The sequence below is a fragment of the Dromiciops gliroides genome, chromosome 4 (assembly GCF_019393635.1).
Source record: "Dromiciops gliroides isolate mDroGli1 chromosome 4, mDroGli1.pri, whole genome shotgun sequence".
Taxonomy (NCBI): Eukaryota; Metazoa; Chordata; class Mammalia; order Microbiotheria; family Microbiotheriidae; genus Dromiciops; species Dromiciops gliroides.
The window spans coordinates 179,646,321-179,672,239 of NC_057864.1; the positions used below are offsets into that span (position 1 = coordinate 179,646,321).

The 25,919-nt window shown below is 46.5% G+C and overlaps 2 protein-coding genes across 2 annotated transcripts; one reads left to right on the top strand and one right to left on the bottom strand.

Annotated features, from left to right (window-relative positions):
• The first annotated feature begins 1,542 nt into the window (after nucleotides 1-1,542).
• VAT1 (vesicle amine transport 1) lies at nucleotides 1,543-13,100 on the top strand. The gene is made up of 6 exons (XM_044002887.1): nucleotides 1,543-2,078; nucleotides 5,184-5,391; nucleotides 5,751-5,921; nucleotides 6,015-6,104; nucleotides 10,100-10,341; nucleotides 11,334-13,100. Exons 1-6 carry the CDS (start codon nucleotides 1,656-1,658, stop codon nucleotides 11,415-11,417), a joined length of 1,218 nt encoding a protein of 405 aa, XP_043858822.1. The 5' UTR covers nucleotides 1,543-1,655; the 3' UTR covers nucleotides 11,418-13,100.
• A 108-nt stretch (nucleotides 13,101-13,208) lies between these two features.
• On the bottom strand, nucleotides 13,209-22,823 carry IFI35 (interferon induced protein 35). The gene is made up of 8 exons (XM_044002888.1): nucleotides 22,639-22,823; nucleotides 20,759-20,839; nucleotides 20,481-20,579; nucleotides 14,565-14,712; nucleotides 14,323-14,429; nucleotides 14,058-14,244; nucleotides 13,839-13,945; nucleotides 13,209-13,744 (listed from the first exon to the last, which is right to left on the bottom strand). The coding sequence occupies exons 1-8, from the start codon at nucleotides 22,657-22,659 to the stop codon at nucleotides 13,553-13,555; spliced, it is 942 nt and encodes a 313-aa protein (XP_043858823.1). The 5' UTR covers nucleotides 22,660-22,823; the 3' UTR covers nucleotides 13,209-13,552.
• Nucleotides 22,824-25,919: the final 3,096 nt, after the last annotated feature.

Sequence of the window (25,919 nt, forward strand, 5' to 3'; positions counted from 1 at the left end):
GGGATCAGAAAGGCCTCAGAAAGTAACCTTTGGGCTGAGTTTTGAAGGATACTAAGGTCCTTTTGAAGCATAAGATTATTAATTTGGGGTCCAGGAACTTGGGGGTTTTTATATGTTTGGATAACTGTGTTATCATAAATTGTGATCCATATATATTTTACTTTATGCACTTAAATAAATTATTTGAAGAAAAACCCCACAGGCATCACCAAATTGTGTCACTCCATGACATAAGAAAGGTTAAGAACCTTTTTTTTCTTAAAATATCTATATTTCTTTATTTCCCAATTATATGTAAAAAAATTAACATTCTTTTTTTTTTTTAGTGAGTCAATGGGGGTTAAGTGACTTGCCCAGGGTCACACAGCTAGTACGTGTTAAATGTCTGAGGTCAGATTTGAACTCAGGTACTCCTGACTCCAGGGCCGGTGCTCTATCCACTGCTCCACCTAGCTGCCCCAACATTCATTTTTTTTTTTTTTTTAGTGAGGCAATTGGGGTTTAAGTGACTTGCCTAGGGTCACACAGCTAGTAAGTGTTAGGTGTCTGAGGCCAGATTTGAACTCAGGTACTCCTGACTCCAGGGCCGGTGCTCTATCCACTGCACCACCTAGCTGCCCCCCCCAACATTCATTTTTAAGAATTTTGAATTCAAATCCTCTCCTTGTCACCTGCTCCTCCTCTACCCCTTGGGAAGACAAGCAATATGATATTGAATATATGTGTAAAGTCATACAAAACATTTCCACATTAGCCATGTTGCAAAAGCACACACATGTGCGCACATGAAAAATAAAATGAAAAAATTATGCTTCCATCGGCATGCAGAGTTCATCAGTTTTTTCTTTGAGAGGTAGATAGCATTTTTCAACGCAGGTCCTTGGAAACTGTCTTGGAACAGGGTAGCTAAGTCTCATGGTTACAAAGAACCTCTGTTTTAAAGAAAAAGCCTGAAGTGCTATAAGAATGTAGGGTAGTGAGGCAGCTAGGTGGTTTAGTGGATAGAGCACCGGCCCCGGAGTCAGGAGGACCTGAGTTCAAATCTAGCCTCAGACACTTGACACTTCCTAGCTGTGTGTGACCCTGGGCAAGTCACTTAACCCCAATTGCCTCATAAAAAAGAAAAAACAGATTGAGAAGAATGTAGGGTAGCGTCTGCTTCATTCTTCGTATTTTTATCCCCAGCGCCGGTAAATAATGGGCACTTAATAAATGTTTGGGGCCAGAGTTGTTACATTGTTGTTAACAATGACCATTAAGATTCTTAATTTGTCATATTACTAACAAAAATAGATTCTCCTCCATCCGTCCACTACCCTCAGCTTCCCTGAAAGACGCCAACAATGCCTCACCTCCCCCTCTCCCACAAGAAATCTGGAGTAGAACGTTAGCGCAATTAGAATGTAAGCGCTGTGAGGGCTGGGAACGTTTCGTTCTGGCCTGGGCGGGGGAGGAGGGCGGCTCGAGCCTAGTTAGAAATTGACTAGCATCGAGCATACAGACTCCAAGCGTCCCTTTAACTCGGCCGCCTGGGCTCCGCCCCGCGCCTCGCGATTCTTCTCCTCTTCGGCCCCGCCCCGCGCCCGTCGCTTTCCCCAGCGTCCGGAGCTCGCTTCCCATAGCTGTCTGTGTACCCGGGACCCGGCGGTGAACGAATGGAGCAGGAGATAGCTATGTCCGCAGAAGGGGAGTCGGCGGAGGTGGCCATTGCAGCGACGGCCACGGCCGGCGAAGGGGGCGATGCCCCTCCGCAGCCCCCAAAGGCTGAAGAGCCCGCCGCTCCGCAGCCGTCGGAGGAGGCCAAGGACGAGGTTCCCCCGGAGCGGCCCCCGTTGCGTTGCCTGGTGCTCACCGGCCACGGCGGCTATGACAAAGTGAAGCTGCAGAGCCGGCCGGCTGCCCCTCCGGCCCCCGGCCCAGGACAGCTGACCGTTCGGGTCCGAGCCTGCGGCCTCAACTTTGCTGATCTCATGATTCGCCAGGGGGTGTACGACCGCATACCCCCGGTACCTTTCACCCCCGGAATGGAGGGTGCGGGCGTTGTGATTGCGGTGGGAGAGGGAGTCAGCGAACGCAAGGTGAGAGGGCTCTTGGGGTCTGGAAGAAGTGTGGGGGTTGCAGGTATGATAGGCGAGTGCATGGGGGCCGGGGGTGTGGCACAGAGGGAGAAACTAGCTCGGGGTGGGGTGTGTGGGTGTGTTTGGGGAAGTGAATGGTGTAGGATCTGCAGATGAGCTCTCCTGCCTTGGGGCTCCTTAGTAGCCCCTGCGGATAAGGAATTTGGGGGTGATTGTTGGGAGGGGGACTCCACCCCATATGTTGGTCCAGTTGCAGCCGCCGCCCTTCGCTAGTGACTGAAAAACAATAGGGTGGCCATGCGCATGCGGAGAGTGAGCTACACATCCAGCCCCCCTCCCCAAAAAAAAGGATTAACCCCCCCCAATCTCCTTGAATGCGCCCCCCCCCTTCAACAAACAGTCGGGCCTGGGCTGTGCACATCCTTAGGCAAGGTTTGTAGCACTCGGTTCTCTTGTAAGGGCGAAGGGGTGGGGCGGGGATAAACGTTGGTTAAAAGCCAGTGGGTTTTGGGGGGGCAGAAGGGGGAGCCAGGGCCAGAGTCACATGCACCCCCGTGGCTGGCGGGGGCGGAGGGGAGGTGACTACCTCTCCCTAAGCCTGAGTTGAGGGACGGACACGCCCACCCTCTGGAAGAGGGAGGGTTGGAACTCTTACCCCACCAGTTACCCCCTCCTCCCCTCCCCCCTTTCTTTGGGGCGTTTTCTGTTCCGTAAACTAGCTTGGGATTTCAAGGGGTGGGGGGAGAGAAATCTAGGGAGGAGGCATCGAAGGCGGGAGAGGGCTTTCAGAGAGGCTCCTTCTTCTGTGACCATCCTGCTATCTCTCCTCCCCGTGAGTCATCCAGCCGGCCTGGCTCACTCTGCCGCTGCTGGCAAGGCCCGGGCAAAAACCTCTGAGCACCCTCCCCAGGGAGAGGTCAGACAAAGCAGCCCCCCACCGGGACCCTGACTCTGCTTTTCAGTGCTTTGGGGGTGGGGTTGGCACTAAAGAGCAGGTTGTCCCTGCTCCACCGGTCACAGCATCCTGTTTTAATTTATCATTAATCTCAGACACAGCCCTTGGTTTGATTCAGGAAAACAAATTAAAATAAAGTTTTAGAGAAATATGTGTGCAAAGGGATAGATCAACGACAATCGAAAAAGATCTTTTTTATCAGGAACCATTTCCCACTCCAAACTCTGAAACAGAGTCCCCAAAGGTATAACAGGGGAGAAAGACTGCTGCTAAAAACGTCTAGCTAAAACGCCATTAAAATCCAGCCCTTTCCTTCTTACTCTCTGTTAACCTCAATTCAGTGTCAGGCCCTTCTTTCTACCCTTTTAGTTGGGAAGCTGACCTGAAGAGATGGGAGGGAGGGTACATGAGGGATTTGGGGGTGGTGACTAGCCACAAGTTTCTGTAAACTGTTGAAAGCCATTCTCTGTATCTTCCCCCACCAATATACACAGGCCTTCCGTCGGATATCCTGTCCCCAGGAAGAATCTGAAGTGAGGGTCTAGAATTGGCCTTTGAATCGACCCCACCTCTGAGATCAAGGGATATGAGCCATGAGGAACCATTATACAGGGCACAGCCAGGGCCCTGTACAGGAAGATCCTATAAATGGATTGTTGGGGTGGGGGAGGTCTGGGGAAGGAGGCTTGGGGGTCCAAAAGACCAGAGTTCAAATCCTGCTTCAGATCTAGGCATGGGCCCATGGGCAAGCCAATTAAAAGAGTGCCTTAGCTTCTTTGTCTTGAAATGTGAGGAAGTTGATCCCTCAGGTCCCTTCCAGCTCTAATTCTATGACCATGTTAAATCATAGGGTACTTCCATCCCCCCTTCCCCCCATTTCCTAGCCTTTGAACCAAGGCTGGAATAATATTTTCCTCCTGCTCTCTTTCCTTGACTCTGTCTAAGGCAGCTGCCCTGGGCTGTGGGGAGTGGGGCTGAGGAGAAAGGGAAATACCTTCGGAGTTTTTATGCTCTAGTCTCTCTACCATGTAGGGAATGTAGGCCTTGGGGGTAGTAGACTTTCTGGTGGGAAGGGGGTTATGTGTGGGAGTTCTGGCCCCCTCCCCCTTCCCAGCTAACTGGTTGGTTCTCATTACCATGCAGGAGTCCCATCATTCTTGGCAAGGGCTGAGACAGACCCTGATTGTCCAGGGATCTCACCCTCACCCACATCTCTATGTTACCCATGGAGGAAGAATAAACCTTCCACCCCCAGCCCAGAGAGGAACCCCCACCCCTCAAAAAATGCTGCAGAGCTGGAGAAGACCAAATAATAGTCATTGTGTATTCGTGCTCTGTGTGTATTTATAAGGGGAGTATTGCTCTATCTTAGAGTGGAGGAATGGGGGAGAGGTGATAGAACAGATTACCCAGAACTGAGTATCCAATAACCTGTCTGTGTATATAGGGTGTTCCAGAAACCTTAATGTAATTTAAAGCTATTTGAGCTAAACTGTGCTAAGACTCAGAATACCTTGGATTCTGTCCCATCCTTCCGGACCTAACTTGAGTGCTTCCTCTTCCAGAAAATCTCCCCTTGATTCCCACTCCCATCTCACCCTCTAGAGTTGGAACCCTGCCTTCTTTGAATTGCCACAGTATTAGAGTTGATTCTTATATATGTTTTATCCCTCCGACTTGACTCTAAGCTTTAGAGAAGGCCTGGTTTTATTCCATCTCTGCATTCTGCCCCTCCCCTAGCAGTGCTTGAACAATAGTTAAATAAGAGAACAGGACTTGGGAGTTACAAAGCCTGAGTTTGAGACCTTCTTCCTCCACATATTAACTGTGTGACTTTAGTAAATCACTTTCTTCTCTGGGCCTTAGTTTCTTTGTGCATAAAATGAGCTGTACTAGATCAGGGTTCTTAACCCCAGGGTCCATGGATTAGTTTTAAAAATCATTTTGCCAACTGAATTTCGGTAGAATTAATTTCCTTTATGATCCTTTCTGTTTTATTTTGTGCATTTGAGAACTTGTTTTTTTTCTGAACAGGGGTCCATGGCACAAGAAAGGGGCCCAGAGCAGCTGAGTCAAGCTCCTTCCCCTTCTGACGTCCTGTCATTTTCTTTGTTGAATGCAAAGTCTTTTTTTTCTTCCCATTCCCCAAGGTAGGTGACCGGGTGATGGTGCTGGTACAGGCTGGGATGTGGCAGGAGGAGGTGACTGTGCCAGCAGTGCAGACATTCCCGATGCCAGAAGCCATGTCCTTCGAGGAGGCAGCTGCCCTGCCGGTCAATTACATCACCGCCTACATGGTCCTCTTCGACTGTGGCAATCTTCGGCCTGGCCACAGTGTTCTGGTGCACATGGCCGCAGGTAATGCCAGGCTCTTCGGCTCTGTCTGCCTGTCTCAACTCCCCACCCCCAACTCTGCCCCCTCCCCCAACTACCAAAGCTGGTCGTTGTCATAGCAACACCAGCCAGACCTTGGCCTGTACTGCCCAGGAGCCTCCCAGAGGCCTCAGCAGTGCCGTTGCCTTGGCAACATCCAGGCTCCAGGTTCGGTTTGGCGGTGTGGTTTCCATAGTAACTTGCCCCTGCCCCTTTCCTATGGAAATCTGGGTGTGGAATGTGTATGTGTGTAGAAGTGGGTTGGGAGGTGGGCTGCGTGAAGGCCTGCCTGCCAGAAGACTTGGCCTGGTTTTGTGATGGTCTCCTCTGTCCCTCGGCTCTAGGAGGGGTAGGGATGGCAGCCATCCAGTTGTGCCAGACGGTGGAGAACGTGACCGTGTTTGGGACGGCCTCAGCCAGCAAGCATGACGTGCTGAAGGAGAAGGGGGTCAGCCACCCCATTGACTACCACACATCCAACTACGTGGAAGAAGTCAAAAAGATCTCCCCCAAAGGTGGGCACACCCTGAGCATGTGTGGCTGTCATGGGAGGGGGCTCCATTTCCCCATCTCCATCCCTGCTGACTTCCAATGACCTTCCTTTACAGGAGTGGACATTGTCCTCGATCCACTGGGTGGAGCAGATACCTACAAAGCTTACAACCTGCTGAAACCAATGGGGAAAGTTGTCACCTATGGTGAGTTGCTTTGGGAGTGGGGAGAAAACACTGAGGGAGAGGGGTTGAGTTGGGATGTTTGCAGTGCTTGGTACAGTAGAGTTTGTCAATCTGTTGTTTGGCATTGTCTCCATGTATTCTTCTGGATTAACCGAAATACTTCTTTTTTTTGAGGGGGCAGGGCAATGAGGGTTGAATGACTTGCCCAGGGTCACCCAGCTAGCAAGTGTCAAATGTCTGAGGCCAGATTTGAACTTGGGTCCTCCTGGATCCAGGGCTGGTGCTTTATCCACTGTGCCACTAACTGCCCCATATTGATTTTTTTTTTTGGGCGGGGCAGTGAGGGTTAAGTGACTTGCCCAGGGTCACACAGCTAGTAAGTGTCAAGTGTCTGAGGCCGAATTTGAACTGAGGTCTTCCTGACTCCAGGGCCAGTGCTCCATCCACTGCGCCACCTAGCTGCCCCTATTGATTTATTTTTAAACTTGTCTTATTTAAGTTAGATTTTTAATGAATGGGTTAGGGGGAAAAATAGGCAAATGGGGTAAGGGTCTGGAGATGAAGTGTGTGTGTGTGTGGGGGGTGATTCCTGAGTCTCTGAGGAAAGGGAGTTGGCCAATTTTTCTCTCTTTCATAAGATCATAGATTTGGAGATGGAAGGGACTTTAGCTGTCATTAAATCCATCTATTTCATTTTTCAAGTAAAGAAGCAGGCTAAGTATTACCTAGAATCACAGATCTAATAAGTGTCAGAGATGAGATTAGAACACAGATCTTCCTGACTCTCTGTCCAGCACTCTAACCAGCATGCCACACTGCCACTGAAGGGATTTAAGGAAAGATACAGCTGGAGAGGTAGAGAGGCAAGGAGCTTTTTTGTTTTGTTTTTTCTGTGGGGCAATGGAGGTTAAGTGACTTGCCCAGGGTCACACAGCTAGTAAGTGTCAAGTGTCTGAGGCCGGATTTGAACTCAGGTACTCCTGACTCCAGGGCCAGTGCTCTATCCACTGCATCACCTAGCCGCCCCTGAGGCAAGGAGCTTTTGAGGCACACTTTAAAAAAAAAACGGGGGGGGGGGGGCAGCTCGGTGGCGCAGTGCATAGAGCAGAGGCCCTGGAGTCAGGAGGACCTGAGTTCAAATCCGGCATCAGACACTTAATAACACTTACCAGCTGTGTGACCCTGGGCAAGTCACTTAACCCCAATTGCCTCACTAAAAAAAAAATGGGGCAGCTAGGTAGCACAGTGGATAAAGCACTAGCCCTGGATTCAGAAGGACCCGAGTTCAAATCTGACCTCATACACTTGACATTTACTAGCTGTGTGACCCTGGGCAAGTCACTTAACCCTCATTGCCCAACAAACAAACAAAAAAAACCCCAAATTTCCTCCAGGACCAAACGAAATAATATTTTGTAAAGTGTCTGTTACATAGTAGTAGATGCTTAATAACTGTTTATTCCTTTCCCCTTCACTTCCATCTTCCAGCATGCTTGGCTGCTACACCCACTGCCCAGGGAATGCAAAGTCATCTTACTCTTCTCCCTGAATAGTGTCCCTTCCTTCTTTTTGGGAAAGGAATCCAGCAGTGTGTCACAAGAAATATAAAAATGCTCACCCTTTGACCTGCTTGCCGATTCCACCTTGACTCATATCCCACAAAGAAATAACCTGAAAGGAAGTAGGTGGGGGGAAGGAATTTGTGCAAAGGTGTTTATAACAGTGATGGCAGAAAAATGGCCAGCAGCCCAGATTGCTGATCTAGGCTGACTAAACAAACTAACAAACTATCACAGTGGAATACTGGCCGGCTATAAAGTGATAGGTGTGTAGACTCTGCCCACATGGAGTAATAATGTGTTTGAGATTAGATGGTGCTAAAGTTCTCCTAGCAATACCTTCTTGTGCATGGAGGGACTGTGCCTCAAAGACTCCAACAGGCCTTAGGACCTAGAAAATGTGGCAGCTGCCTTGGCCTAGCCATGGGCCTGTCTGCTTTTCAAGAACCAGCCCAAGTGTAACAGACGTGCCGCCTGTGCTTGCTGATTCTCCAGCCGAGACACCTGTCAGAGACCATCTGTCAGTTTGGCAGTCGGGTCTGTGGAGACAAGATCTGGGACATTTGCAATAGAAAATCCACAAGATTATAGTCATACTGGCCAAAAGACCTCCCTGGAGGTCTTCAGATAAAAGCTGAATGGCTACTTGTGAGGAACATTGTAGGAGGGGATTCCTGTTCAGGTATGGGTAGGACTAGATGATTTCTGCGGTCCCTGTCAACTGACCCAGTGACACAAGTGTGTAAAAGTAGACACAAGCACATGAACAAATACCAGAAAGTAATATGAGTACCTTAGAGTACAGTAGGTTTCCTTCAGATGGTGCAGTGGACAGAGCTCTGGGCCTGGAGTCAGGAGGACCTAAGTTCAAATCTGGCCTCAGACTATTACGAGTTATATGACCCTGGACAAGTCACTTAACCCTGTTTGCCCAAGTTTCCTCATCTATAAAAGGATCTTGAGAAGGAAATGGCAAACCACTCCCAGCATCTTTGCCAAGAAAACCCCAAGATGAGGTCAAGTTGAACAAGACTGAAATGACTGAACAATAGCAAAACTTGATCCCCCACCATAAAAATGCTTAAATTTCTAGTTTAAACATTTTAGTTACACACTCACACACTCACTCTTTTTCAGGGGACAAGGTTGGAGCGGAGCCTGAACTTCTGATTTCATCAGTGTGGAAACTGATTGAGAACCAAAACTTGTCCATTTCTCACTGTCTTGGTGTTGCTGATTATATGGTGAAATGACTTGCCCAAGGTCACCCAGTTAGCATATGTCAGAGATAGAACTTAAGTCTAGGTTTCCTGGCTCCAAAACTAGTCTTTGCTCCACAGTGCCATTTGTCTTGTCTCTCTGTGTATCTGCCTCTCTTCATGTTTATACAGTATTTATGTGTGAGTATGTATACACACACACACACACAAATACTTTCATGTATTTGTTCAGTCATTTTCAGTTGTCTCTGACTCTCTGTGACCTCATTTGGGGTTTTCTTATCAAAGATACTGGAGTGATTTGCCATTTCCTTCTCCAGCTCATTTTACAGATGAGGAAAATGAGGCAAGCAGGGTGGGTGAAGTGACTTGCCCAGGGTCACACAGACAGTAAGTGTCTGAGGTCGAACTGGAACTCAGGAAGATGAGTCTCCCTGACTCCAGGTCTGGCACTGTCCACTGCGCCACCTAGCTTCCCCCTCATGTATGCACTTATACATACATAAATATATATATATATATGTGTGTGTATATATATTTAATTTGATACATTTTTTAAAATTTGAGCAGACCTATAGTTTTATTAATAATAAAGAATGCCCAGTGAGGAAATTCCTGTCAATGTAAATCAATATCTGTTTTCCAACTTAGAACCTTGGAGGGTTATACTCCGGGGCTCAGATAGTTAAGTGACTTGACCAAGGTGACACAGCCAGGTTGTGTCAGAGGCAACAGTTGAATTCAAGTCTTCCTAACTCCAAGGCCAAGGCCTACTCTCTATCCATTATACCCTGATATTGCCTCCAAAGTATATGCATATTTAATATACAATGTATAATTAAATCTATACTATAGGTACATACCAGATTTTTAATATATTTGATGCACAGAATATACACAACACCTTTATATGTTATATGTTCACATATGTACATGTATATCCACATACGTGTACATTGTGTGTTCGTGTGTTTTTATATTTAAAAAATCTGCCTGAACCAAGCACAGATAAAAAAAAAACCAGTCTACTACGTCAGAGCAAATTGGATTTTAAAACTAACGTAAATTGTTTTCGGATCAGGTGCTGGTTTGGAATTCTCTGAGTGGCTGCTTCCTGCCCCGGTGGGAATTGTTTGAGAGACGGCTCTAGTTGGCCAGTGAGCCTCAGTTCCTTCCTCGGCCAGTAACAGATGTGGGTGGTTTTTGATGACTGTGCCCTGTCCCCTCTTTTCCACAGGGGTGTCCAACTTGCTGACCGGCCCAAAACGGAACCTGATGGCAATGGCTAAAACCTGGTGGAATCAGTTCAGTGTGTCTGCCTTGCAGCTGCTGCAGGCAAATCGGGGCATTTGTGGTTTCAACCTCAACTATCTGGAGAACGAGGTGGAGCTGGTTAGCAGGGTGGTGCTGCAGCTGATGACCCTCTACAGCCAGGGCCACATCAAGCCCCATATTGACTCAGTCTGGCCCTTTGAGAAGGTGAGTTGGGGACTGGCCCAAGCAGGCCTCTGGGGTTTCCCTTGTGAAGGTCTAAGGATAACTGCTGATATTTAAATACAAAGGGCCTTAGGTGGCACATGTTTTACATAAGAGGACCCAAGAGGACCCCAGGGTTTAGAGAGACTTGCCCATGTGTGCATAGCTTCTAAGTGTCAGAGGTCACATTGCAACCCAAGCCTTGCCTGACACCAAGGCAGCCATGTGGTGCAGTGGGTGGAACACTGGGCCTGGAGTCAGGAAGGCCTGAGTTCAAATCCAGCCTCAGAAACTTACTAGCTCTGTGATCCTGGGTAAGTCACTTAACCTCTGTTTGCCTCAGAGTCCGCAACTATGAAATGGATCCTAATAGCACCTGCCTCTCAGGATCGTTGAGATGTTTATAAAAATGCTTAGCACACAGTGATAAGTGATTGTTTCCTTCTTCATTCCTCCAAGTCCAGGGCTCTTTCCACCCTACGATGCTTTCTCTACAGCTCTTAGAAGGGAAGGCCTCTTCCCCATAATTGTGATGGTAGCTGAGAAGGGCTGGAAAGAACACTGCATTTGGAGTGAAGAGATGTAGGTTCTAAGCTTCCTCCCTGTGACCTTGGGCCAGTCACTTCGAGATCTTTCTGAGGCTTAGTTTTTCTCATCTGTAAGAGGAAATTGGATGGCATGGGGGCAGCTAGGTGGCACAGTGGATAAAGCACTGGCCCCAGATTCAGGAGGACCCGAGTTCAAATTTAACCTCAGACACTTGACATTAGCTGTGTGGCCTTAGGCAAGTCACTTAACCCTCATTAACCCACCAAAAAAAAAAAAAAGAGGAAATTGAGCTAGATTGTCTCTTTCAACTCCAAATCCCATGATCCTTAGAGACAGCTTGGTCTTGGATGACTCCCCGTGTGGGGATGGATGGATGGATGGGAAGGTGAAGGTTTTGCTTCCTTCACAATTAAGCTTCAATGGTTTCCCCCCACTTTTCCCTACAGGTGGCTGACGCCATGAAGCAAATCCAAGAGAAAAAGAACGTGGGCAAAGTCATCCTGGTGCCCAATTCAGAGAAGAAGAACTAGGGGGGAGGGTCATGGCAGGGGAGAAAGGTTGGGGGGCAGAGAGGAGAAGGGTAAGACTTGGGGGACCTAGAATGGAGAGGTCAGGAAGTCATATTCTTTTGGGTTACTACTGATGTCTCTGCCTTCTTCCTTCTTCAGCTCTCCCAAATACATTGCCCTTCCAAGGGTCAGGGACGGTCTCCATGGTGTGATGACCTCTCTGTGATCCTGTTTCTTCCCTCTTGGTCAGGGCTGCCTCCCCTCCCTTCCTCTTCCCTCAGAAGGTTAAGAAGTGACCACTTGGATGTATGGGTCCTGCTGAGTGGGCGGGGACCCACCCAGGGGCCCAGCTGCTTCTTCCCACCCCACCTCTTGTTCCCCTGGGCTTTCCGCCCTACTTGTGCCAAGTTTAGCCTCTACCCCGCTGCCACCCTCCCTGCCCTGTTGTGTATGAGTTGGTCTCTGCTTACTCTTCTCCAGTCCTACCCCTTACTTCCCCCAATGAAACTGAAATGCCAGGTCAGGGTGGGGGTGAGTCTAGCATATGTCCCATCTCAGCTGCACTCCATATTCCCACTAAGTCTGAACAGCCCCAGAGCTGACCAGTCTCTAAAGTGATAGACGGGGTGTCCCAGAAGTCTTAGTGACATTGTAAGCTTGCTTCAAATGGCACTAAGACTTCTGGGACACCCTGTATAAAATGTAAGTAATTATCAGTCATTAGCTAAGCCCAGTCAGCATGCCTCTCCTCCTTATTCCTGACTTTATAAGCACAACTGGGCCTTTCCTAACACAGGGCTCTTCCACAGTCTTAACCTAGTTTTTGTCTTACACCCAAGGGAAAGGACCAGACTTGTCCTTATCCCCGCCCCCCACCCTTAGGCTCTGAGGGGGCCTGGCAGGAGTCCCCCTGGCATCCCCTCTTCCACTGAGTTCCTTAGATCTGTTCTCAGTGCCTTAGCATCTGAAAAGTTTCTTGTGCTCATGGGGAGTATAACCATATTTTTTCCCCCTACGTTCTCACCGCCAACACTCCCCAGTGCCTTGTTCTGATGGAGCTGGGGTTTCCAGTCCCACTGCGCTGCCAAAAATCTCCTAAGTGTGTCTGAGGGGGTGGGGATCCAGACAGGCTATAGTCTCTGGGGCTTGGAGAGAAAGAAACTCCCCCACTCCTGTTGCCAGTCTACCTTATCTGTCTGTTTTTGGTTGGGGAGGATATTTTTTTCAGCCTTGCAGATAACTGTGGAGTTTACCAGCCTGGGCTCCTAGAGACAATTGTGTCCATTTCCAAACTCTGGGACCAAAGTAAAATTTGAAGCACATTCCAGCTTGAGTCTTGTAAGGCCCCGACGACTTTTGCTCTCCTGAAAGCGGGAGACAGATTTCTTAAACATAGCCCTGGGTCTCTTGTTTACATTGGGGATTGGTTGGGGGGGGGGGAAGAGAACAGTGGGCAGATATGGGCTTCTGCCCTCGGGTCCCTGAGCTGGAGGCCAAATGTCAGGATTCTGAGGGTGAAGGGCAGGTAGGTCACTGCCAAAATGACCAGTGTGGGGAAGGGGAGGTAGACATATCCTATCCCTCCCTCATCTTCTAAGCAAGGCCTAAGTGAAATGTGATTTTTCTGCTTGTGTGTTTGTCTCCCCCATCTACCCATTGCCGAAGCTGCCTTTGTGTTTGTGTCAATAAAGCGCTGTCCCTATAGCCCGTCTCCACTGAATTGTGTGTGTGTGTGTATGTGTGTGTGTGTGTGTGTGTGTGTGTGTGTGTGTGTGTGTGTTTTGGGTGGGGGAATGAGGGTAAGTGACACTGTGGAGGAAGCTGCAATTATTTTGCTACTCATATAGTCCATCAAAAGCATTTATTAAGCACCAACCATGTGCCAGGCACCATACTAAATGCTGGGGATACAAAGAGAGATGAAAGATGGAAGCTCACTTTCTCCCTCCCCCTGCTCCCCCACAATCACATTTGAGTACAGTACTGTGAAAACGTAGCAGTGTCAGGTCATATGTTCCATGGCCCAAAGGGGGCTTAATGTTTTAAATGGGGAAAGGCTGGAGAGAAGGGAACGAAGCCTTCTCCCTTAAATACAGACAGAAAATCTGGCATAGTGAGGTACAGGAAGCAGCAGCCTGGGGAGCTTGTGCGGCTGGCTAACCTGACATGGGGGTGAAAAGGGCCAGGCCCTGGGTCCCCGGGGCTACCAACATCAAGGCTTCCACCTCACCCCCACCTCGAGTTGGCTTTTGGAAATGGATTTCGAGGATATCCTGGAGGTCTGGACCATCAAGGACGTCTGGGATGTTAAGCACCAGCACCGAGTTGGGGACTGAGCTAGGACTTATCTGGGAAAGGCAGACATACAGAGGATCAGATGGAGATAGGCCACCCTCCGATGGTGTCACGGTCTCCTGTTCATCCCCCTTTCCCCCATCTCACCTCTATCTCCTGGATCTTCCCGTCAACATAAGGAAAGACTCTCAAAGGAACGTCCAGACCACCGAAGGGCACCATGAAATGGCAGATCTCAGCCAGGCGCTGAGCCACTGGATGGGGGCGGGGGGTGGGGGTGGGGTGGAATGAAGGGGAAGCTCCTGAGATCCCTGAGTTATACAGTGAAGCCCCCACCATTCCCAGACCTCCCTCTCCCTCGCTTACCTTTGTCATCAGTAAAGCCCAGAACAGCAGCCCCAGGTAGCAGCTCCCTGGTCTTCACCTCACCACCTCCATTGGAGGGTTTGCAGAAGAAAAGTTCTAACTTGTCCAATAGATACTCTTCACTCAGCTTCAGGGCAGGGGGCACCCCAGTGACCAGCACCTTTTGGCTGCATAACCAAGTCAGCACCTGGGAATGGGATGGCAGAGAATGGGATCACTGGGCCTGCCGACATCTTAGAGCCTGCCCACCCCGAGCTCTTAGAACCTTGATGGCAGTGGGAATAGGCAACTCCAAGGGCTGGATGCGGACAGGAAGCCGGCATTCCTCCAAGATGATATTATGTTCTCGGCTCTTTAGGAGACCTTTTGGCACTAGAGGACAGACAAGGATGGACGGGGGCAGCACTTCACTATGAGAGGCTAGCCTCCTCCCCCCACACACACATCCTAGCCCCCCCCCATCCCCCAACCGATCCAATCCCTCTCCCATGTTCCTCTATCTTCTACCTTCAGGATCCTCAAAGCTAACCAAAGCTGAACTTGCAGGCAGTGGATAATGGACACGGAGATCAGAAACCAGGGTCTCAAGCACTTCCTTTTCCACCTTTGTCTTTCCTTTGAACACTAGTACGACCTGAGGCACTGGGAAGGGGACCTGAAGATGGGGAGGAGAGATGGGCAAAAGGGAGTCAGGGTATGACCACCATTCTCTTTCAGCCCAGAGACAGCCACATCCCAAGCAGCGGAAGTCCTTCTCGGTGATCCCTCTGGTGTCTCAAATGCATCTGTGATCTCACCAATTCAAAGAGCTCCTTCCAAACATGTAAATCACAATCCTGCCCATCCAGTGTGACTTTTGTCCATGTTTTCCCACAAGTTCACCCCTGTGGGTCCACCCCAGTGTCCTGGAGGCTTTTCCTGCTTTCTCCTGACCCCGAGGGGGCTCTAGAAGGGCAGGGTGGCTGTCCACCTATTACATCTACCCTCTTGGGCCACACCACCATTTCTTCTTCTACCCTTGGTATACAACGTTCGATGACTTCTGTTCTTCTTCAGAGCTCCTCATTGGTTCTATGTTGCACCTGCTCCCAAGGGCCTCTCGGTTGTGATTCTCATCTTTTGCAGTGGTGTGCCATGTCTTGGTGTCATAGGGCAACACAAATAAGGTGATAGTACTGAGAAGAAGGGCCTAGGCACAAAGCTCTGCAATGTCCTAAAAGCAATCCAGCGGGGGTGGGGGTGGGGTGGGAGGACAGCTAGATGGCGCAGTAGATAAAACAATGGCCTTGGATTCAGGAGGACCTGAGTTCAAATTCAGCCTCAGACACTTGACACTAGCTCTGTGACCCTGGGCAAGTCACTTAACCCCCATTGCCCCTAACCCTAACACAATCCAAGCCACTTTCCTCCTCCTCCTATTCAAGTCTGGGACCAACTCATTGTCCTACAGCTCTTTTGGCCCCACACATTGACCTAAGGTAGGACTAGCTCTCTAGCAAGGGTTCTTATTGTGAAGTCCACAGATCCACAAGGGATCTAGGAATACATTTCAGGGGGTACCTGAACTTGGATGGGAAAATAAATGACATCTTTGTATTTAAATAAGAATTGTTTTCCTTTGTAATCCTATGTATTTTATTCTGTACCTCTAAAAATATTATTCTGAGGGGCAGCTAGGTGGCGCAGTGGATAGAGCACCGGCCCTGGAGTCAGGAAGACCTGAGTTCAAATCCGACCTCAGACACTTAACACTTACTAGCTGTGTGACCCTGGGCAAGCTGCTTAACCCCAAATGCCTCACTAAAAATAAAAAAATATATTAATCTGGGAAGGGGCCCATGGGCTTCAACAGACTGCCAAGGAGGAGGGAAGGGATGCATGATATGAAAAGGGCTAATAATAGGGTGTCTACCCAATCAATCAACATTTATTAAGCTCTTACTATGTGCCAGGCACCATGCAACATGTGCATGTTGAAATCTGGGCAATACACTCATATTTAAAGAATTATTTTCTTATTTTTTTAAATAAATGAAATAATCTAAATAATGGTAAATAAGTCATAGTCACTTCACCCTCTTTGCTTCGGTTCCTCATCTGGAGAAGGAAGTGGCAAACTGTTCCATTATCTTTGCCAAGAAAACCCCAAATGGGGTTACAAAGAGTCACACATAACTAATTGAACAATGATGAAGTGGACAGAGTGCCAGAGTCAGAAGGACCTAAGTTCAAATCTAGCCTCAGACACTTACTAGCTGTGTGACCCTGGGCAAGTAGCTTAACCCTGTTTGCCTCAGTTTCCTCATCTGTAAAATGAGGCAGAGAAGAAAATGCCAAACCACTTCAGTGTCTTTGCCAAGAAAACCTCAAAAGGGGTCACAGAAAGTTGGACATGACTGAAAACAATTAAACACACACACAATTTACAATTCCACAAACGATGCATGAATGTGCCTATCTCCCCACAACCTCCCCAATTTTGACTATTCCCATATTTTGTCATCTTTGCCAATTTACTAAGGGCATGAGGTGAAACTCCAAGGTTGTTATGATTTATTTGTATTTCTCTTTTAATGATTTGGAGCATTCCTTTGTATGGCTGCTAATAGTTTCCAACCTTTTGTTTCCCGAGGACTGTTTGTTCATATCCTCTGGCCACTTATTTACTAGGAAATGGCTTTCTCCTATTATTCCTATTCTGCATCAGTTGCCTCCAAAGTGGGGTACCCCAGGAGTGCAAGATGATCCATGGAGATGTACAAAGAAAAGAGTAAAGCCCCAAAGACAACTGCACAGCTGTTCAGCAAGCTTGTACATACTTGCCTGTCCCCACTGTTCTCCTTCCTTCTTCCTGTCCCAAGGGCAGATTGTGACCCACAGCTGATCCTCCCCAGGCAGGCAGGCAGGCAGCAGGTCATTCCCTCCTTAATCTCTGTGCATGCCTTCCTCCCTTTCCTGTGTCACTGCAGCAGTAGGGCATACCTTCCATGTCCCCTGGCCAGGGCTCTTCATTCTTCTAGGACCCCAGTGAGATGCTGAGGTGACAGACAGACCCCGCTTTTCTCTGAAAGTGGGGACCCTTGCAGGGCCTCACCCTTGGGGAAGGATAGATAGCATGTATGCTCTAGAACTTAGGACAGACCAGGGGAAATGATCTGTGAAATCCTTGGGAAAGGGATTCTCCATGAGCTCAGGCAGCCAGGCTGGGCTGAGATAGGGGAAATGATTCCCCATGCATGTAATTTCCCTTTTGTTTGCTCAGGTTCTTCTTTCTTTCCTCCTACCTCCAAAAGAACAAGGAAGACTTGGACCAAATAGGGAAGAGTAGGCATAGACATATCAAAAGTGAGAGTAGGCAACCAGCAAGAGTCAACAGTGTTCAGGGGCAGCTAGGTGGCACAGTGGATAGAGCACCGGCCCTGGAGTCAGGAGTACCTGAGTTTAAATCTGGCCTCAGACACTTGACACTTACTAGCTGTGTGACCCTGGGCAAGTCACTTAATTCCAATTGCCTCACTAAAAAAAAAAAAAAAGAGTCAACAGTGTTGGCTACTACTGCCAGTGGGTTTGAGGCTTAAGTAACCAAGCCCAGAATTCTCTAGGATCTGCTTTAGGACCAGATCCACCTAAACCCATTCATCAGCTTGGAAGCAAATAAAGAAGGTCAACCAGCACCAAGACATCAGGGCTTAGTTGGGCATCTTGCCATCTGCTACTACCTCCTTATTCCCAACTGGAAAAAAGACCCTCTGGACCCAGGACCTGACCCCCAAAGAGTAATAATTACCCTCCCATCCCTAACATCAGGGAAAATGGAAATTTACTAGCCAAACTTTAGATTTTGAGTTGGAAGGAATGTTAGACCCTTCCTTTTACAGATGAGGAAACTGAGGCCCACAAAGGTAAAGTGATCTGTCCCGGGTCACACGGCTAGTAGATGGCAAAGCTAGGATTTAAGCCATAGTTCAACAATTCCAAAACCACATGAAATCCCTACTTGTAAAAGAAATATAAATCAAAGGAATCTTGAGGTCTCACCTCCCACCCAGCAAATTAGCAAAGATGGAGACAGTCACCCAGGCAAGCTAATAGATTGTTGGTGGAGTTCTGAATGAGTACAACCATTCTGGAAATCAATTTGGAATTATGCAAAGAAACTGGCTAAAATGTCCATATCCATTCACTAAGAGATTCTTATTCTAGGCAAGGAAGTCACTGATAAGAAGGAAGTCCTCCTATACACCAAAATATTTATAACAGCACTTTTTGTGGTAGCAAAAAAAACAAGAAAGAAAGTAGATACTCATTAAATAGGAAATGGTTAAACGAGTTCCGATGCATGAGTGCAATCGATTATCACCTTACTTTAAAAGACAGATATGGTGAATACAGAGAAGCATGGGAAAACTTAGATGAAATGATACAGATGGAGGTAAGCTGAGCAAAGAAAACAATATATACAATGAGTACAACAAGGAAAAGAATCACCACCACAAGAAGTGAAAGTAAGCAGGAAAACAAAGCCCCCAAAGAAGAGATAAGAGAAGATAATCCCACTGCACTCCTTTGCAGAGGTGGGCAGTCCATGTGTGTGGAATATTGTCTGTACTTTCAGATTTTTTCAATGTCATTAATTGGTTTTGATTATTTTTTTCTCCTTTCCTCTTTATTCTTTGTTTTTTGGGTTTTTTGGGTTTTTTTTGCAGGGCAATGGGGGTTAAGTGACTTGCCCAGGGTCACACAGCTAGTAAGTGTCAAGTGTCTGAGGCCAGATTTGAACTCAGGCATTCCTGAATCCAAGGCTGGTGCTTTATCCACTGCACCACCTAGCTGCCCCCCCCCCTCTTTATTCTTTAAAAACTATTCTTTGGGAGCAGCTAGGTGGCCCAGTGGATAAAGCACCAGCCCTGGATTCAGGAGGATCTGAGTTCAAATGTGACCTCAGACACTTACTAGCTGTGTGACCCTGGGCAAGTCACTTAACCCTCATTGCCTCACCAAAAAAAAAATATTCTTTGTCATATGGGATGGTTCTCTGGGAGTAGGGAGGGAGGGAGGAAGAAACATGGACAGTCACAAAGCTAGTAAGTGAAGCTCAGAATTGATGACTTGACTATAGGGCTTCTGATTTCCAGTCTAATGCACCAGGATAGAAGAGCTTCCACCAAGTCACAGAACTTCAGGATCAAAAAGGCCCTCAGGGGCCATCTAGTCCAACCTATGCTTGACCAAGAATCCCTTCTACAACATACTTGACAAGTGGTCATCAAGCCTTTGCCTGAGTAGGGGGAACTCCCTTCTAGGAAGCAATTCATTTCACTTTTAGATAACCCCAATTTTAAGGAAGATTCTCCTTCTTACATTGAGTCTAAATTTCTCTCTTGTCAATTTCCAGTCATTGCTCCTAATTCTCTCTTTCTTTTTTTTTGGTGAGGCAGTTGGAGTTAGGTGACTTGCCCAGGGTCACACAGCTAGTAAGTGTCAAGTGTCTGAGGATGGATTTGAACTCAGATCCTTCTGAACCCAGGGCCAGTACTCTATCCACTGCACCACCTAGCTGCCCCCCTAATTCTCACATGGCTCCCTCAGCCAGGTAAATTATGTGAACAATTCACTGATTAAATTCCAGGTAGTAAATGCTTAACTACTGTAAGGCATCATGGGAAATATAAAGATTAAAACTAACCCCAAGGGGGGCAGCTAGATGGCGCAGTGGATAGAACACTGGCTCTGGAGTCAGGAGTACCTGAGTTCAAATCTGGCCTCAGACACTTAACACTTATTAGCTGCGTGACCCTGGGCAAGTCACTTAACCCCCCAATGCCCCGAAAAGAAAAAAAAAAAACCCTAACCCCAAGCTACCACAGGGTTCTTGCCTTCGAAGATCTTAGATTCTAATACAGCATAAAAAAGGTATACAAATACACATTGTTATCACAAAATTTAGAAAAAGGTATACAGGAGAAATCAAAGAAAGACTGGGATAGGAAGGATCACTTCTTTTTTCTTTCTTTCTTTTTTTTTTTTTTTTTTGGTGAGGCAATTGGGGTTAAGTGACTTGCTCAGGGTCACACAGCTAGTAAGTGTCAAGTGTCTGAGGCTGCATTTGAACTCAGGTCTTCCTGAATCCAGGGCCGGTGCTTTATCCACTGCACCACCTAGCTGCCCCTATGCGAATTTTTTAGACTGTGGGGGCCCCCACACCCCTAACTCCTCCTATGTGGAAAGGATAACCACACTATGGTCCAAGAAAGATGTTGTAAGAACCCAACCTTTGTGGGCAATAGTGATAATAGAAATGATGGGGATGAGAAAGATTATCAGACATAGAACTGACTGGATATGAGGGAGAGGAGAAAAGAGGAAAAAAAGTCCCCTTCCCCCCCTGCCTCCCTGTCCCCTGCTGTCTGTTCCCCCCTTTACCTCCTCCTTTTCGGGGACACGTTGTTCTGTCTGGATTTGCTGTAGTTCCTCCTTTCTCCGTTTCAGCCTCTTCTGTTCTTCTTTCAGGGAGCAGAGCTCCTGCTCAGGAAGGGTTGGAGGGAGAGATGATGATGGTGATGAATTAACCACTTGCCTTTCCAAAGAATCTGCCTACTCAAGGAAAAGGTTCCCCATCCTGGAAGGTCCCACCTGAAACCCCATCTGTTCCCTCTCCTTCCTGGAGAGAAGGAAGACCCCTGCTGATCACTGGGACTCACCTGAAGCTTCCGTCTCCATAGAATCCCCGCCTGAAGTTTGTGTGTCTCTGCTCCCAAAGTAGTCTCTGGCATCAGTTGGTCCTTGTCAATCAATCAACAAGCAGTTATTGAGTACCAACTATCCACTGAGCCCCAAGCAAGGAGCTTCATAGGATTTAGGAGATATATGAAACATGATCCCTCAAGGACTTTATAATCCCGTGGTTTCTATCGTGGCAAAATTTACACATAGAACATCAGAGTCGGAGGTGGAATGGACGTTAGAGGCAGTATGGCATAGTTGATAGATTACTGGATTTGGGCTTTTGAAGACGTGGGTTCAAATCCTGCCTGTGACCCTGGGTATGTCACTTAACCTCTCTGAGATTGTTTCCTCATCTGCAAAATGACAAGGGTAGGACTAGATGGTCTCTTTCTTTCTTTGGTGAGGCAATTGGGGCTAAGTGACTTGCCCAGGGTCACACAGTTAGTAAGTGTCAAGTGTCTGAGGTCGGATTTGAACTCAGGTCCTCCTGACTCCAGGGCTGGTGCTCTATCCACTGACCCACCTAGCTGCCCCAGATAGTCTCTTTCAGCATTCAATCTATGAACCTATGATCTAATCATCTTCATTTTATAGATGAAGAGAATGAGGACCAAAGATCTTTAATGACTTGCCTGTTACCTAAGTAGTAAGTGGAAATGGTGCTGGTTGATTGGGTCCAACTATTTTGGTAATCGATTTGGAACAATGCACAAAAAATTCTGTAAACTTTGTTCATGCCTTTTTTTTTTTTTTTTTTTGCGGGGAAATGGGGGTTAAGTGACTTGCCCAGGGTCACATAGCCAGTAAGTGTCAAGTGTCTGAGGCCAGATTTGAACTCAGGAACTCCTGAATCCAGGGCCGGTGCTTTATCCACTGCGCCACCTAGCTGCCCTGTTCATGCCTTTTGACCTAGAAATACCACTAGCAGGCCTATGGCTAAAGGAGATGAGAGAAAAAAAGAAAAGACACATATGTATAAAATACTTATAGCAGCTTTTTTTTTTTGAAGTGGCAAAAAATAGGAAACTAAAGGGGAATGGCTGAACAAATTATGGTAACTATTGTATGGAGGCGATACAGGGATGCTTTCAGAGAAACCTGGGAACACTTATGCTATGAACTGATGCAGAACTAGGTGAGCAGAACCAGGAGAAAAAATTCTATAGTAATAATAATGATCATATCATAAAGACAAATAACGTTAAACGATTTAAGGCTGATCAGTGCAATGACCAACCATTTTAGAGGTCTGATGATGAAAATTGTTACCCGTCCCCTGACAGAGAGAGGGATGGATTCAATATACAGAATGGAACATACATCTTTGGATGTGTACGAGATGGGAATTTGTTTTGCCTGAGTATGCAAATTTATTATAAGGGTTTTGTTTTTCTTTAACTTGAGATGATGGGGAATGGGGAGGGAGAGGGAGAGAAAAGAAATGATTGTTAATTAGGAAAAGAAACCCAACTAGCTTTAAGAAAATATTTGAGACTGGGGAATAGATCAAAATGCAGACAGATTATACTGAATTAAAAATTAGGATTGATGTTTCTCGTTGTCGTTAGACTTTTTTGGGGAAGAAGGGGAGCCCAGAGTAACTTTTCTCTTCAGAGGGCGAGGGTGAGGCAGACACCTTCAGACCCTAAGAACAGTGTTATTTGAGACAATGTGAGAATTGGTTTTCTTTATAGGTGAGGTCCAACTCCAAGGGCTCAGTCTGTTTCTCCTCTTTTTTGCAAGGAAGCCAAAGGGGTGGTGGTGGAAAAAAATCAGCCTGATTTCTGATCCCAGCCACAGCATGATCCATTTTCACTCCCCCAATTTGAAGACCATCACCGGACCCACCACTTACCTTATTACATTTCTCATCCATGAGCTTCTTCTCTTGTCCTGCTTAGGGGCAACACAAAGGTTCAGGGTGCCACCTGGAGGTGAAGATTCGGGGTGGGAGGGATGGAGGTGAGGGTGAAGTATATAGGATTAATCCCTCGGTCTCAACACTCTACGGAAACAGTCCGCAGGATCCCCTCGCTCTCCCCAAATCAGTACTTCCACTTTCATTTCTTATAAATACCCTCCCCTCGGTGACCACGCCTCCCTTGTGTTTGGTTTCCTGTACGGAGCCTGTGTTTGGAGCCTGTGCCCAGCTATAAGAAGAACCAACCTTCACTACCCTCGGTCAGCTGGGATTGTCTCCCCATCCCCAGCTATGAGTTAAAGAGTAGGTGAGACCCTGCCTCCCAGGGAAGCCTCACATACATACAGGAATGGTAACCCCTTCACCCACTATTCCAAGTGCCTATTAAGCAGTCAGTCAATAAGCATTTATTAAGTGCTTACTGTGTCCCAGACACTGTGCTTAGTATTGGGGATACAAAGAATGGCAAAAACAGTCCCTGCTCTCCGAGAGCTCACATTCTAAAGGGGGAGACAAGATCCCTCTTAATTCTGGTGCTTTCCCTCTGTTGATTATTTCCAATTTATTCTGCATGTGGATATTTGTATGTAGTTATTTGCATTCTGTCTCCTCCAGTAGAGTGTAAGCTCTCTGAGAGCAGGGACTGTCCTTTGCCTTTCTGCTCCCAGCACTTAGCCCAGAGGTGGCACATCAGTGTTGATTGCCTACTGGACTATGTAGGAACAATCATAACAATAGCTAACATGGATATAATGATTTAAAGCTTTTTTTGCATCTCTCCTTTTGTTGAAAAAAATCATTTAGAAAATGGCAGTTAAAAAAGGGATATAGGACAGAAATTAAGAAATGTGAGAGTTGGGGTGGTGCAGGGGGGAGGGAAAGGGGAGAAAGCCAGTAAGGACGTAAAGAGGACTAAAAATGCCATAGACAGATTTGATTGAGCACAAAACCTGAGATCCGGAAAAAAGATCTCTCCTCCCCTGGGCCTGCTTTCAACAAATTAAAGTGATGAGTAACATTCAGAAAAAGAACTGGGGAGGGGGTCAGCCAGATGGCGCAGTGGATAGAGCACCGCCCCTAGAGGCAGGAGTACCTGAGTTCAAATCGGCCTCAGACACTTAACACTTACTAGCTATGTGACCCTGGGCAAGTCACTTAACCCCAATTGCCTCACTAAAAAACAAAACAAAAAAAAGAACTGTGGAGTCAGAATGCAGACTGAAGCATACTATTTTCACTTTTGTTATTGTTCTTGTTTATTCTTTCTTGTGGTTTTTTTCCCCTTTTGTTCTGATTAATGTGGAAATTTGTTTAACATGATAGTAATGTACAACCTTGCTGATAATAATGTACAAATTGCTTGCTGGCCTTGGGAGGGAGGAGGGAAGAGAAGGTGGGAGAAAAATTTGGAACTCAAAAATATATTTACATGTAATTGAGAAAAATAAAAACAAAAATAAAACAAATAATTAAAAAATTAAAAATAAAATAAACATTAAAATAAAATAAAAAATAAAAATAAGATAAATATTTTTAAATTAAATTAAAAATTAAATAAAGTATGGGGCATTATTACTTTTTAAAAATCACACACACCCCTTCAGTCCAATAAATAGGAAACTAAAGAAAAGTAGGATGGTGACTGGAAATTGTTGTATCCCGAAGGTTTTGTTCTAAATCACTAAATCTAAGGAGGCAGGTCCTGGGATTTAAACACACACACACACACACACACACACACACACACACACACACACACACACACGCATGTAGGTGTATTTATACATATACACATGCATATGTGCATGCACATACATAATATACATGTACATGTGTGTATAGATGCACACATAGATACATGTGCACACACATATATAAATAACAAGTACAACAAAGTTGGGATAATCAGAAACAGGTTAACAAATTCAGAAAGGGCAAGAATTTTCTGCATGGTAAAAGCATTGACAGGAAAGAGCTGCCAGCAAAAACTCCTTCCAAATGTTCTTGATAAATAAATTTTTTAATCCAGTCAAAAAGGTCCAAGGGCAACCCCAGTGGTAAATTAGAGCAAAGCAGCTGACCTCAATCTGGACTAGCTCCCAACAACTAGTTCCGATTTAGGAAATCCTTTTGATCCAGAAGGGAATAGAATTTCATGACAAAACGTGAAAAGTTTTAAACATTCCTTATTTTACTCTTATCTATTTTAATTTCTGGCTTGTGGGGTCTTTGTTTCCATTTTAGTTTTTGTTGTTTGTTTTGTGTGTATATGCAGTGGGACAGCTGGGTGGTACTGGGAATAGAGTACCAGGCCTGGAGTCTGGAAGACTCATCTTTAGTTCAAATCTGGCCTCAGATACTTTCTAGCCATGTGACCCTGGACAAGTCACTTCACCCTGTTTGCCTCAGTTTCCTCATCTATAAAATGAGCTGGAGAAGGAAATGGTAAACAATTGTAGTATCTGTATTTTTGCCAAGAAAACCCCAAATGGGATCACAAAGAGTTGGACATGACTGAACAATAACAACTGTGCTATAAGGTCATAAGAAATCTGGAAGCAGAAATTATCTCAAATTAATGAAAAGCTTATTGGTTGTCATGTGCAGTAGCCAGAATGAATAGATGTAGGCCAAATACACACGTGTAGGCAGCCCCCTAGAGAAGCTATGAAATTCCTCTAAATCACCCCAATTTGGGGCAGCTAGGTGGTGCAGTGGATAGAGCACCGGCCCTGGAGTCAGGAGTACCTGAGTTCAAATCTGGCCTCAGGCACTTGACACTACTAGCTGTGTGACCCTGGGCAAGTCACTTAACCCCAATTGCCTCACCAAAAAAAAAAAAAAGTTCAAGAGACATAGTTTCTGGACAATTACAAAACCCAAGAAATCAACAACAACAACAAAAAGAAAACAAAAAAAATCACCCCAATTTTTAAAACCCTTGATTAAAATGACTCCGGTTTCTTCTCTTTACTAAACATTGTTCTCCTGCTGACATAATACTGACGCAAGTCCTTTTTCTTATCCTGAAGACATTCTGTTTTGGAGAATGTCCAGAGGTCTCCTGTACAAACAAACCTGCAGTTTATCAGCAACTTGGTTGCCTCCTTTTTCTGTTTTGCAACCTTGTGGGTCAGCATGAATTAGTTTTCCTTATTAAAACATTCTATTTTAGTCATACACAAAAATTTAACCCTTTAGTGGTCAGCATGATC